The 14,986-nt window shown below is 47.3% G+C and overlaps 1 protein-coding gene across 1 annotated transcript in view; it reads right to left on the bottom strand.

Annotated features, from left to right (window-relative positions):
• Positions 1-14,043, bottom strand: part of TACC1 (transforming acidic coiled-coil containing protein 1) — a 71,774-nt gene extending 57,731 nt beyond the window's left edge. The window contains exons 1-2 of the mRNA XM_060251741.1: positions 13,836-14,043; positions 10,452-10,567 (exon numbers count right to left, since the gene is read on the bottom strand). Coding sequence (XP_060107724.1) covers positions 10,452-10,567; positions 13,836-14,041 — 322 coding nt within the window. The 5' untranslated portion in view covers positions 14,042-14,043. The remainder of the gene's footprint in view (positions 1-10,451; positions 10,568-13,835) is intronic.
• Between the last annotated feature and the right edge of the window lie 943 nt (positions 14,044-14,986).

Here is a 14,986-nt window from a genome sequence, read left to right as displayed (position 1 = left end):
GGACTTTCTCTACCACTATAATGCTCTACCACTAAGCCATGGACCCCACTGCAGAGACTAATCCCCACTGCAAAGACGGGAGAGAACCCAACAGAAAGAATGGCAAAATATGGAATAAGTCAGGAAGTTGTGCATTCAACTGCTAGTTGTACTTAGGATCTAAAGTACAGAAACTGGAAAGGAATCCCCCCTCACCAACAGCAGATAGCTATTATCCTAGACTTTTTGCCTTCCTTGTAGAATGTGATCTGTCTCATTTGGAGCATCTGAAATTAAGTTGCTCTGGTCATGATCCTGTTCTGTGTGCAGAAGCCAGGAAGCAGGAGCTCATGCCCTGCAAATTCTCAGTAGTCACCCAAAAGGTATACGGACTGGCACAGAATCCTGAAATGATAGTCCCAAAGCATTCTGCTTTTGGGGGGTTATTGGACACACTGAAACAGCACATCAAATCAAAGCTGCGCAGAATTGTTCTAACACCTCCTGGTGTATACTGCAGCTGCTTCTGAAGTGCATCAGAGTGAAACCTTCCACAACACCACAGAACAGCAATGCTATTATTTGACCAGTGACAAGCAGCTTTTAGAATGAGACAGATGCCCTAGTTAAGGCATTTTTAATGGCTCCCTAGCCCAATAGCAACATGCAACTCAAAACAGCATGTGTTACCTAGCACAAAATAATGCCCCTCAGGGCCTCCCAGGAACTGAGCACAGAGATCAAGAGAATTTTAATGGCTGCATCAGCCCAGCTCTGGTAGGCATATGGTCCACCAATCCGCACTGCAGAGCTTGGATGCTTCTAGTCATATGGACATTCTATAAATTTGTTCATGTGCAGAATAAGGGCTGGTCTGTGACATTTTATTTTCTGGAGCAGACGATCCACTGGGAATTACCTTGCCATTTTAACAGGGCTTATGTAAGAAAATGCCCCTCGAGCCAGGCATGCCAACCTGACCAGCAACCCTAAATGTGACACTTTTTTTCTTTATAAAGCAAAATGTCTAGCTCTAGAGAATGTTAAGCTTATGCTGTCCGTTGCATCTGCTGAACATTAAGCAACCAGATACAATGATGCAAAATGTCCATATATTTTGAAGCCATAAGGTAGGGAGGGGGGGATCAATTCCCCTCCCCAAAAACACTGAAAGGTTGGGGCAAAAATGAAATAGATGTGATACTCTATCAAGCCTAATTTCAATGCTTTAACAACATAAAGTGCATCCTTTATAACTAAGTTACCTTAAAGAATGGCACTATTTCATATAGTTATGCAATGTAGAAGCACAAATTGCTTAGTGTTGTATAAGCAACAATGTGAATACACAATGTCTGATAAAGAAGAGAGAATGAATTTATGCCCTGCCCTTCACTCAGTGTTTCAGAGCAGCATATAATCTCTTTTCCCTTCTTCTTCCCACAACAGACACCCTGTGAGGTAGGTGAAGCTAAGAATGACAGAAACTGCTCTTGAGAGAAACAGTTCTGAGAGGACTGTAACTGACCCAAGGTCACCCAGCAGCTGCATGTGGAGGAGTGGGGAATCAAACCCAGTTCTCCCAGATCAGAATCCATGCATTTAACAACCACACCAAAAGACCTGCAAACTGCCACCAGCCATGCTGCCTTAGTGGATGCATCTTAAAGTTTCCACCAGCCAGCAGGTAGGAAAAAAATAAAAGTTGGAATTAGAAAACACGTATTTTTATTAATCAGAAAGAAACAGTTTCATCCATTCATGGCAGATGCAGCAACATATTTGAATACCAAACTAAACTGCATAGTACTGAAACCTTTGAGATCTCTAGCTAGAGAGAGCTTTGAGGATGAACTTTACATGATCCACATTCATTTTACCTGCTTGGAAACCTCCCCACAATTATACCCCCTCTATCCTCCCTTACCATGCTGGACTACCAAACCCAACCTTCCTTCCCTTTCCCAATCTGTCTGCAAAACTGTGCACTAAAACCAAAACCACATAATCAGAATAACTTCTTATGCAGATTGATGTGAAAAATAGCATGAGTTCGGAGGTGGCATAACATTCTGCCAGCTTTGAATGCCATCACATTGCTAGAAAGAGCCTGGCATGGGTTACTGGAGGGCTTTGAAAATCAGCCGGCTGTGAGATCTAACATGACACACACATCTCCTCTAGCGAGAATACAGTGCATAATGGATTTGGTGGGGGAGGTAGAGAAGAAATTACTAATGTTCTGAAGGGCAATTATGAAATTCAGGGTTTCGCTCTTGAATTTACTTCCACTGCAGGAGCCCAGCCTACCACAATGTTAAGTAAAAATCAAAGATTCACCAGAGCTCAGGGGAAGCTTTGCCTACAGAATGTCCCAGATTCAATCATTAGCCTCTCCAGTTAAAGAATATCAGGGTAACAGTGCTGGGCTACACTTCTGCCAGAAACCCAAGCAACAATTTTTTTAAAATACACAAGGTTACAATACTGGAGGGATTTTGGGATCCTAAAAACACTTGGAAAGGCCACAGCTCAGTAGTCAAGCACCCTCTTTCCATGCAAAAGGTCCCAGGTTCAGTCTGGCTAAACAGGAGAAGACACTTCTCCACCTAAGTCCCTGGCCAGTCAGACCACACAGTACTGAGTCAGATAGGCAACCTGCAGGCTCAGTATAAGGCAACTTGACAGGTGTACTTCAGCAGCATTAAGGCAGCAGAACGTTCCTTGAAAATTGCTTCCAAGTGGGGGCGCAAAAACCATGGCAACAACAGCAGAGCAGGCACAGTATTCCCACCTGCCCTGTCCCCACCCTGCTTTCTTGGCCACTGCTCCCTGCTCTTCCCTCTCCTGCCTGCCCTCCCCAATTCGCAGCTCCCCCTTAGCAGGCATTTCCCTTTTCTTTTCCCTAGCCACACAGTCCTCTTTTATGGTGGGGGCTTACTGCAATCAGAGAGGGGAAATCCCTGTATGGAAGCAGCCTAAATCCTAATATGCCCATGTTGAAAACTGGGAGGAAGGAGGGGGGCATAGAGCAGCAGCTGAGGAACCGTGTCTTGCGGAAGGCCACCTGGGAAGTTTATGGCTGTCTGAGGGGCTGATCCCCAGCCTCCCAGTGCACACACAGTCTCTCTCTCACACACACAGCAACTACACCACATCAGTGCTCCACCATACACACACAAATCCACATGTCCTGCCCATGTGCACACACAAGGACGAGATGTTTCTCAAGAACATCCACTTCTCTTCCAAGAGCTATGCAGAGCCCTGGCCTCAAAAGACATCCACCATTTTGTGCATCTCCGATAAAGGCTTCAATTTTAGCCCTGTTCCTGCGGAGCTCGTTTTTTGCAAACACAGACAGCCAATGTCCAAATAATGATTTTTTTAAAAAGCTCGTATTGTAGTTCCTGTGACTTAGTGCTGAGTCAATCTCAGCTGAGTGGCATAAGCAGCTTCCTTTCTTCTGACTGGTCCCTCCCCCACAACCGTTAGATGGGGGAGTACTATTGAAGCTGCTGCAATATGAGTCATACAATTTTTAAAAAAATTCCTTACATGCCCCAATAAAAAAGCATTCTTTGATCCAAAAGGCAACATGCAGTCTCTTTCCTAGCTGCCTCTACAGTGACTAAAGAGGGTCCAAACCTCAGCCCACACCCCTTCCCAAAACTGCCCCTGCTAAGCCAGCGCTTCTGGGTTCTCTCCCAGTAGGGAGATGGAGAGTCTCTTCCCCACACTGAGGCTGGAGCACCTTTCCCATAGAAAAAGGCCAAAGAGGCTGGAGCAACAATGAAGGAGCGTGAGGGAGGCTTACAGAATTCTGAATAGCCTTCAGAGGGGCCTGTGTTCCTCTTTCACAAAAGAAAAACTGGGATGACCTCTGGAAGGTGATTTGTACTATACTCAGGTAAAACTGAAAAGGTACTTGTTCAAGGAAAGGAAAGGTCCCCTGTGCAAGCACCAGTCCTTTCCAACTCTAGGGTGACGCTGCTTTCACGTTTTCACGGCAGACCTTTTCACAGGGTGGTTTGCCATTGCCTTCCCCGGTCATTACACTTTCCCCCCAGCAAGCTGGGTATTCATTTTACCAACCTCAGAAGGATGGAAGGCTGAGTCAACCTCGAGCTAGCTACCTGAACCAGCTTCCGTTGGAATCGAACTCAGGTCATGAGCAGAGGGCTCCGACTGCAGTATTGCAGCTTTATCACTCTGCGCCACGTAATTAATGGAGAGATTTCTCTGCCACTTCCTTCAATTACTTTCATGGGGGATTAGAGAAATCCCAGGAAATGGAACCCCCCCCCATGCAAAGAAGCAGCATTATTCTGCATACTAAACAATGGGGGAGGCAGGGATGCCTGTCTCCAAGTTGGACTGGGGTATCTCCCAGAATTATATCTGATCTCCAGGCTACACAGATCAGCTCCCCTGGAGAAAATGGATGCTTTGGAGGGTGGACTTGATGGTACCCCACTGATGTTCCTGTCCAGCCCAGGCTGCACACCCAAATCTCCAGGAGTTTCCCAATCAGGAGCTGGCAACCCTACTCCCCCATCACCACCAGTGGTGGTGGGGGCCTGGCAACCCTAGGGGGAGAGCTGCTGGCACTGCCAGTGGGGGGGGGGAATGCTGGAGGGGAGAGGGAGAGACCTGGCCTGATCCAGCTAGGCAGTCTTTATGTTCTTAAGCACATCAGCAGTTTCAACAGACTCATATTAAACAGGGAACCTTCATTAAAAGCCAGACCATTCATGCAAAGGTGATCAGTTTCTTTGATATTCTGCTTTATTGCTTAGCACTTTTACAGTTGCTGCACAAGAGGGACAAACTGTTTTAAAAGCACTACACTGCAAGACAATGTTCCTGAAATTCTTGACTTGCAGCCTGACTTGTATAATCTCCCACACAAAAGGCATCCAGAGCCCACAGCCCAGCCCAATCTGGCAACGACAGCAATGCTAATATGCATGGCCTCTTCTTCCCCAGCCTCAAATAGCCAGCTGTCAACGAAAAAGAAGAAAACCAGCGGATCCTTGGGCAGGGCTTCATCAACCCATGGCCATGGAACAAGGCCTGGGAAGGGTGCTACAGATGACCAATAGGAGGTGGCATGGCCTAATGGGCAAGACCACACCTTTGCCTTGAACTCTCTGGGTCAGCTATCTGTTCACTGTCTCAGCAGCCTGCCCTCAAGACCAGGTTAAAAATGCTGGCTGCATGAGAAGCACTTAGGGAACACTGGTGATGTTCTGCAGGCAAGAGGACTAGAAGCTTTCTTCTTTTTCTTTCAAAGGAAAACAGGGGTACTCAGGAATGCAAACTCTGCACCAGGCAGCAGATTTTGTGCTGAAATGACACAGAGCAATTCAAGGGGGGGACGGCTTTTCCAAGCAGCTGAAACAGGTATTCCAAGAGCATGGGATTTGCAATTTATAGCACAAAAGGGGGCAGCTATAAACAATTTACCAAATGCCATTTGGCCAACTGTTAGGAATTTTTTTGCAAGGTATTTCTATGGGCTAAAGTAGGTCTGAGTTTAAGCCAGGGTACGGGCTTGTCCTGTATACAAGCAGAGCTGTCAAATGAAGCAATGGATGCCCCTGGATACTGTCTCCACCTACAAAGGGACTGCAGCAAGGGGCCTCCTTGCCTTCTCATTTGGCAACAAAGACAAAAATGCAAAACCCAGCCTTACTAAATGAACAGAGTGACAAGCAGTTTTCTCCAAAGAGCTGCATCACCCAATGCATTTGTAACAAAGATGTCAGAGCACCAAAATGCCCCACAGGAAGCAAGAAGCAGTTTGACAGTTACAGAGGTGGGTTTCAGCTATGAGTCAGATCCTTGCTGGCAGGAAGCGTCATTTCCTCTTTTATAAAACAATTCTGGTGTCTTAAAAGGCAAAGAGGGGGAAAGGAGGGGGAGAAATGCTATGAAACATACAGACTGCTGGGATCTCCCACTAAAAGCCTCTCCGTGTAACAAAAATAATACTCCTTATTACTCCTATTTATCCAGTATTTACTAGTAACAAACACAGTGCTTACAGTGATAGCCAAACATAATATAAACAAACATATTTATACAACACAAAATCCCTCCGGAACCGAAAGCGCATGCTGCTCCTACTGTATGATGGATCAATGTCTATAAAAAAATATATAAAGCTGCAATACAAATCTGACAATATCCAAGACCAGTCCAATATTGTTTCGAGTGCAGAGACTCTTCTTCTTGGGACTGTCTACTTTATTGTTGATTCAGTAGGTAAGTGGTGCTTCTTTTAATTTTTGTCTCACTTTCATGGCTTTGTTTTCATTTCTCCTTGGAACGCCTGCAAATCATATCCTTCGGAAATGGCGTTCATTTGCCATTTCAGAAGGACATGAAGATAATTTGCAGACATTCCAAGGAGAAATGAAAACAAAGCCATGAAAGTGAGCCACTTACCTACTGAATCAACAATAAAGAAGACGGTCCCAAGAAGAAGAGTCTCTGCACTCGAAACAATATTGGACTGGTCTTGGATATTGTCAGACTTGTATTACAGCATCATATTTTTTTTCTACAGGACACTGATCCATCATACAGTAGGAGCAGCGTGTGCTTTCGGTTCCAGAGGGATATAAATATGTTTGTTTGTTTTATGTTTGGTTATCACTGTAAGCACTGTGTTTGTTACTAGTAAATACTGGATAAGTAGGAGTAATAAGGAATATTATTTTTGTTACACGGAGAGGCTTTGAGGTGTTTTCTTTTACAGTAACCTCTGTGGTCCCAGCTTTGATTGCCACAGGATCTCCCACTAAAGCAGAAAACAGCCACTGTAACATTAGGCACAGAAATGGCTGAAGATCTATTATACCACATAAAAATCCATCAAACCATTGCAATATCTGGAGACACACCACAGCCCCTCTCCCCCCCCCCCAGCTGAAACTAGTGCTGTCAGGTCCCCTCTGGCTGCCAGTGGGGGGTGGGGAGGTAGGGTTGCAAGCTCCAGGTTGGGGAACTTCTGGAGATTTGGGGATGGAGCCCAGAGAGAACAGGGATCACAGCGGGGTGCAATGTCAGGCAGTCCACCCTCCAAAGCATCCAGGTCCTTCAGGGGGACTGATCTCTGTAGTATTGAGACAAATGGTAATTCCAAGGAAACCTCAGGTCCTATCTGGAGGCTGGCATCCCTAGCTGAAACACCAGCGATGGTGGCCACGTGAGACCCAAACACAAACTGGGAGCACAATATATTTTCATCCATAGGGAAAACAGGAGCATCAAAAACAAGAACAAAAGCCATCTAATACCTTTTATTAGGGCCAATTAAAACGTCATTAAAAAGTATGAAAGCTCTTGAATTCACCAGAACTCATCAGGCAAGATGCAGAAAAATTCAAGAGGGAAAGAATAGAGGTCATGAATTTAAGAGCTTGTCTTCTCGCCATCCTGGCCAAAATCTTGAGCAAGCATGCAAATTTAAAACGGTGCTGGTGTCAGGTTGCAGCCTTGACTTTTTAGAAGCAAAAGAGCTGCTTGGCCAAGTTTTAGATCTGAAAAACAGGACTGGGAGAAAGGTTTCCGAAACCCTTTCTCTGCATTTTCCTCAATCCAAATCAGGGCTGTGCATGTCTTTTTTATACCTGGGAGCTTGTTCATGGAACTCCCAGCATTCTGCCTGATCAGGCCATTATCAATGCCAGGCTAGCTGTTTTCCAAGGAACTGGCTTGCTTGAGTGACCTTCTCAGCAAGGGTCCCACTTAGTGTTCCCTCTAAACTGAGTTAGCGTGAGCTAGCTCACAGATTTTTAGCCTCCAGCTCACACATTTTTGTCTTAGCTCAGGAAGGACGGCCCCAGAGCACACCAATTTATGCAGTAGCTCACAACTTTAATGCCAGTAGCTCAAAAAGTAGAATTTTTGCTCACAAGACTCTGCAGCTTAAGAGGGTTCCACTCCAACAAAAAAACCCATTTTGGAAAACTCTGAAGATGACTGAAAACAATTACGGGGTTAAACTGCTATGAATTATAACTTAGAGCAATAAAGGTTTTCTTCCACTTCCCTGTATGGTTCCTTACACAGAGCAGACGCAACTCTGTTTTTTCCATATATAGCTCAGCTACCCCGCTGCTGCAACTTCCCTACCCACACCCAAGCCTCAACCCACAGAACCCACTGCTGTTCTGGACAGACTGTTTCAAGAAGCCTGATAGGGTTTCACAGAGAACTTTCCATTTTGCAGCTTCTACAAGTCCTGTTCCAAATGGGCTTTCTTGTGTTCCTCACCTATACCCAGGAAATGCAACATGGCTTAGGAGGAAAAGCACAACCCCCAAACAAGTTGCCTTATTCAGTGGGGCTGGAGAAGGGCCCCGGCCTCCAGGTAGGTCCTCAGTTAAAATCTTCTCAGTGTCATGAATTCACTGAGTGGCCTTCAGCTCAGCCCCGCCCCCCTCTGGAATAAGTAGAAGCCATCCTTACAAGGGATCCTATAAAGATCATGTAGCTGAAGAGCAATGAACATTGAAGGAAAGGAAAAGTCCCCTGTGCAGGCACCAGTCGTTTCCAACTCTGGGGGGACGTTGCTTTCACAACGTTTCATGGTAGACGTTTTATGGGGTGGTTTGCCATTGCCTTCCCCAGTCATCTACACTTTCCCCCCAGAAAGCTGGGTTCTCATTTTACCGACCTCGGAAGGATGGAAGGCTGAGTCAACCTCGAGCCAGCTACCTGAAAACCCAGCTTCCACCAGGGATAAACTCAGGTCATGAGCAGAGCTTAGGACTGCAGTACTGCAGCTTTAGCACTCTGTGCCATGTGGCTCTATATGAACATTGAAAGCACAATGTAAATGCTAAGTGTATTATATACTGCTTTAAAGTTTTGCCCATAGGAGAGGCAGCCAACTGCTGGTGCCATTAAAGGCAGAAGAGCATAACATGGCACAGCTCTGGCCCCTAGAATATCTAGTCGGATCTCCTACGAAAGCCTGCTGGAAATGAACCACACTGCTCTAGCATGGCTCCCATTAATTTCACGACATTTGCAATGAAGACACCAAATACTGGCAATGAGAGAGGGTAGAGAACAGAGAGAGAAGAGGGGTGACTAAAAGGAAACATGGCTGGAGGCCAGGAAGATGGAATAGCAGGCATGCATCAACAGTGGGAACTTTCCACAGACCCTGGCTATACCTTTTGAAAAATTGAGCTTCCTAGTCATGAGGTCTAGAAACATAATCCTTTCTATTAAAAACAAAACCAGAAAGGCACACCAAGCAGGAATGTACACAAGGTCAGCAGTGTCCATGCCAACATTCCTGGTTACAACAAGAGCTGTGCCAACCTTAGAGATGTCAAAATGCAAAATTCTGCATCAGGAAAAATGCACTCTACTCCCTTTCTCTCACACACACCCTGTATACTTAATAGTCAAGTATCTCACCCACCCACCCCCGCAGATCAAAAAATTCATAGCAGAAGTTCACTCAGAATACTGATATGTCTGCAAACCAGAGGGAATCCCACATTTTTTTTTAAAAAAAAACCAACCCTAAAATTTAAAAGATAAAATTAGGGAATGAATCCCCCAACAGTAACTGTGCATGTGCAGATTGTGCCATTATAGGATACCAAACCAAAATATCATCTAAAACCGCATACCACAAAAAAGAGAAGCCACTGTGGGGCTGCAAGGGAGGGGGAAGTGGATGGGGCATGGAATAAAAGAGCAAGCAGATGCAGAGGAGGAATGCGAGGCAAAGCAGAGCAAGGAAAGAAGGCCAGGCAAGCATGGCAGTGCAAAAGGGGAGACAGCCAGGGGGAGTGGGGTGGGTGGGGAGAAAAGGATTCCTTCTTTCCTGCAAGTCCTTTCCCATTCCCAACTTGTGCATGCATGTGTATTTAACAAAAATGAACACGTCTGTATGCATTGAACATAAATTCTACTTCTGCTGCTGGAGAACTCTGTACTATACACAGAGGGAAATGAGACCCGAAGTCCAAGAACTGAATACATACTACTGACATGTTTTCAAGTTGCAGCCTTAAAAACTAAATACCTTTTGGGGGGTTTTACATGAAAGCTAAGGAAGCTGAATTTGACACCATTTTCTTTGCTTTTGACGTATAATCATGGAAACCACACAGCTCTTGCCAATAGTTTTCTGTCTTACCAAATGGCCAGTACCTAGAATTCAGCCAGATGGAAACACACCCCTCTGCCATGCATGGTTCTGGACTAAATGGACCAGCAACTGGCATCAGAATAAAGCAGCTTTTTATACCATGCCGAAGTCATTCCTGTACCACTTTACAGAGGTTACTGACCACCCACCAAGGCACAAGGATATGCAACATGATTGTCAGGCTCAGTATCAAGGTCTAAGAAACCATCAACCTGAAGTCAACCTAACTGCACCCCTCTGGCTTCATTACAAAGGGGATGAAAGTAATAGCTCCACATCTCTTTACCTTGAGACTCGATCTCAGGCTGGAACAACTGCAAGGACTGGCCTGGGAGCTCCTTTCCTGGTGAGCGTATCGGGGTTTCCACCTCAGGGGTCTCAAAATTGCCTTCCGAATCCGAACTGCCAAAGAGGAGGGGAGAGAAGGACAAATTAACCACTTCCAAAGCAGCCCTGAATACAATCTTGGGTAGGGACTTACCAACCTTCAAGAATTCTGTGGAGCAGTCAGGATATCTCAGATGAATGGCCTTGCTGGATCAAACCAAAGGTCCATCTAGTTCAGGGCTCTATTTTCACCAGCGGTCAGCCATGTGCCCCAGGAAGTTCACAGCCAGGGTAGGAAGGGGACATCCATCCCCTCCTATTTATTTCTAGCATCTTGTACTCAGAAGTTCACAGCGACTGGACATGGAGGTTCAACAGCACTATCACAGCTAAGAGCCTTTTGGTAGACCCTTCCACCATGATTCATTCAGTCCTGGAAACATGTCAAATAGACAGCAATTCTAAGCATGCACCAAATGCCTTTCCCTCAGTGAGGAGGAAAGACCGCAGTGACAACTCAACAAAACCTAGGATTCAGGATATCAGCTTCCAGGATAGGGAATGGTTGACCCAGCAGTAGCTACCATCATCATGTGTGCTGGACTTTGCCAAGCCAAAGGGGGAAAAAACAGTTTCCCCAGCACCTTGGCTGTCCCTATAGTGTTTGTTGATCTGGCTGAATAAATCGCAGCTTGTTAAATTAAACATGTTTCATGCTGTTCCCCATCTCCCTGCGTTAGATGCAATTCCACCCAGAGGGAATGGCTGAGGCCACAGCTCTTCTCAAGGGCATGCAGCCTCCACTAGCAAGCTAGAAAGGACACAGAAATGAAAAGGTAACTATTTGGTTGGGCCTGTTTTTCACTGCATGCGTGGTCCCAGCATTTTGAGAAACTCTGGATATGTGAAGTGCAAGAAAGAGGGAACAAAAGGTTAATGCCTTGGAGACACTCCCCCTCCCCAAACATAAAAGACACAGCATGAAGGTCGCCTTCTCTCTGGCAAGCACTCACACACTGTTCAAGTCCTCCCACTGCTGTGTTTATGCCCAAAGAAATCTGTCTTCCTATTTAACCCTCCCCTCGACAAGGGCATCTACTGAGGCCTGTCCCTGGGTACCAATGCCTCCCAGCAGCTGGTGTGGAGCTACCCTATGTGGGAGGTAGAGTGCCAGTAAAAGCAGAAAGAAAGAGGTTGTGACAGCCGGCACAGAGGTGGCATAGTGGTTGGCATGGATTGGAGACAGCACGCTGGACTCCATGGGAGGTGATGCGCCAGGTCAAAGGGAACAAAAGGTTAATGCCTTGGAGACATAGGAGGAACTCCCAAAATGAAGTTCCTGTAAACCCATCATTGGAATGCCTTCATTATATCTTCACAGGTTATGTGTTGGCTTGAGTGCATTAGCATTTCCCACATAAAGCCCAGGTCAGCAATTGTTTTTTCTAGATGACCTTTCTGAGGTGATGGATGGTAGAAAGAAAGCACACACACACCATCTCTTCAAAGCAGACAGTTAGCAAAAATCTACACTCCTATATCTATGTCTTGCCTCCACACACATATCTATGTTTTGCCTCAAAGGCAAAAGAGAGCAACTGGCATGCCTCAGAAGGCCAGATCCTACCCTAAGGCTACCAGCGCCCCACTCAATGTGACATGGGGTGAATGCACATCCCCAAACACTCAAGCATGTGCAATAAGGAACCGCAGCTGGCTATGGCTTCCCAGGGCATGGACACAGCTTTTTGCGAATGCGCATTACCCTTTCGCATCATCTTATTGCAGCAACACACACCAGTAGCAGTGTTGAACATGTAAAGGGTCTTTCTCCTGAACAGCTTACAGAGGTCCTTGTTTGTTGCACCTGGGTTCAAGGCAAAGCTGTGCTGAATAAATGGTTTTTAAGCATGTGTAGAGTGCCTCTCTTGTATCACATGACTGCCTACAGAAAGACCAGGGACAGAGAAAGAAGGACTTCACACCCCAAAAGGTGCATCAGATGAGCAAGATTATACCCTGGGCCTCTCGGCAGATTTGGAGGGTAGATATAATAAAGTAGCACACACAAATAGAACATACAGATGTTTAGACAAAGTTGAAACCACTGAGCATATGATTTTAGAGTGCCCTATATTCATCAAGCTGAGGGCTAATGTAATTGCCCCTTTACTTAAAAATATGGAATTATTTAATACAACAGCCCAGGTGACATGGCTACTATTGGATACAAATGATCTTGTCACCTTTTTGGTGTCAAAATTTACAAGAGCAATAATTAAATACTAGGGAAAGGCCTTTTCTATTTCTATTTTAATTTCTGCTTAAGGCAAGAGCTGTATGAGGTATACATACCCCTTGGGCCTTCTAATTTTGCCAGCCACATAACAGATTAGTTGGTTTGACCATTTAAAAGCAAGGCTTTATCTTAACAAGGCTTTCTTCAAGAGTTTTGTTTTCCCTCTCCTTTGTCAACTCAGTCTCAGAGCAAGTGGTAAGGAGCAAAGAGCCTCTGAGCATGAGCAGACAGCCACTGACTGCCACAACCAGCCCACGATACCTGAACTGTTATTAGAGGGAAGAAATTCTGTTTGAAAAGGTGAAGTGGCTTTCAGACAAACCTGGTTCCTAAAAAAGAACTCTTGGGATTTCACCCTGTCTCCCAAAAGTGGGTTGTTTAGTAAACCATGACGCACATTCCTGAGGTGTGGTCTCTCAGAATATTGCAGAATACACTTCTCTTATCACAGAGTACCTAGGGCATGCCCAGCGTTGTGTTCCCCCAGCAGTAGGACAAACGCATTTTGCACATGCTCAGAGGGCATTGCTTCGGTAATACATTCCACTCCTTCAGAGTTGCACACATGCATTCTGATCAATCTCAGCAGCTTAAACCCTGGCTCAACATGATTCACCAACAAATAAAAAAGCTACTTCATGCATTGTATTACTTAAACGGTCATCTTAGCAGATGTATATCACAGGGGCACATTCATAAGGGAGCTCAGACTGGGTACACCTGCAATTTCAAAGGCCAGTGTTCCCACACATACATTTCCTATTCGCTCGGTGCAACATCAAGCAACGACTCCACTGAAAGTATTTCGAGCTCAGGTCAGCTGAAGCCCTCTGGCCGCATCCGCTACAGCAGTCCAAACACGCACGTGTGAACCGTACATCCCTAAAGGTTACCACCCCACCCCCGACCCGCGCACACCCCTGTGAGCCAACCCGCCAGCCAGGCCGCTGAAGGAGAGGACGCCCAGCAGCCGCAACCCCGGGTTCGCCTCTGCGTCATGTGGGAAAGGGCCAAGCCAGGCACGTCGAGGCGGCGCGCACTTGCCTGAGACTCAGCGACTTGGTGTCCGCCTGCGCGGCGGCGTCCTCCTCGTCGGCGTCGAGCTCCAGCCCCGGCGCCGCCTGAAGCTCCCCGTCTCCGCCGGCGGCCAGGGCATCCTGCTCGGGCCCCCCGCCGCCTCGCACCGCCGACCACGTCCACTTGGCCCACTGCACGGGAGACAGCAGCTGCCACGACGCGCTGAACGCCATCGGGGCGCCGCCGCAGCGCCTTCAAAATGGAGGGGCGGCAGGGCGAAAGAAGCGCCAGTCTTGCGGCGGGGCCGATCCGGCGCGGATGTGGTTAGCCCGGAGCCAGCGGCTTCCTCCCGCCCGGGCAGGCTGCCTGCGGAGGCGCGCCGGAGGAACTGCTGCCGGCTGGTGGTGCAGCGCGCCCTGCTGCTCTCGCCCGGCGCCGGGTTAAGCGCGCCCAGCCCGCCTGCCTCGCCCCTGTCCCTGCGCTGGGGAAGCAGCTGGAGGCGGCGGCGGCGGCCCCTCCCCGAACGGTCAGCCCATTCCTACCCTGGCAGCAAAGGCCGCCCTCGGCGCTTCTCGCAGGGCTGTGGTGGCCGCCGGTGCGCTGCCTGCCTGCCTCGCAGCACCAGCCCGAGCCACAGCAGGAGCTTCCCGAAAAGCAGCCTTCCCCCCCCCTCCCCAACCTTCAGACTGCGCTGCGGGGAGGGGCGAGGGCAAACCCGGCAGGCAGCGGGAGAGGGAGGCTGCAATGGCGCCCCCTGCTGCAAGCGCTCGGGAGCCCTTCACACGTTACTTGACGAAGACAAACCCCGACACCTAAAACAATGCACGTGTGAATTTAGCATGCAGCCAGGCTGCAAACGGATGCACAGTATCCAGGCGCTAGCAATGACTACACGGCAAACGCAGACTCGCCCCCACCTAATTTGCAAAATGGCTTTCAGTTCACAGAGATCATGCTCATAGGGCAGAGGAATAGCAACACCCCTGGAAAAACATCCTGAAGGCACTTACAAGCACATGAATCACACCTGAATCAAAAAAGTGAGCCAACTCCTACATTATAATCTCTGTGTGGTTGCCAGTGCCACCAAAAACAACTTCTATTTTTGCTTAATCAAAGAATCCCACAGCATCTTCATCAAGTGTCCAAACAGAAACCAGGTGATAGATCACCTAGAA

This window comes from Heteronotia binoei, chromosome 12 (genome assembly GCF_032191835.1).
Source record: "Heteronotia binoei isolate CCM8104 ecotype False Entrance Well chromosome 12, APGP_CSIRO_Hbin_v1, whole genome shotgun sequence".
Taxonomy (NCBI): Eukaryota; Metazoa; Chordata; class Lepidosauria; order Squamata; family Gekkonidae; genus Heteronotia; species Heteronotia binoei.
This window is presented reverse-complemented; position numbering and strand designations above follow the sequence as displayed.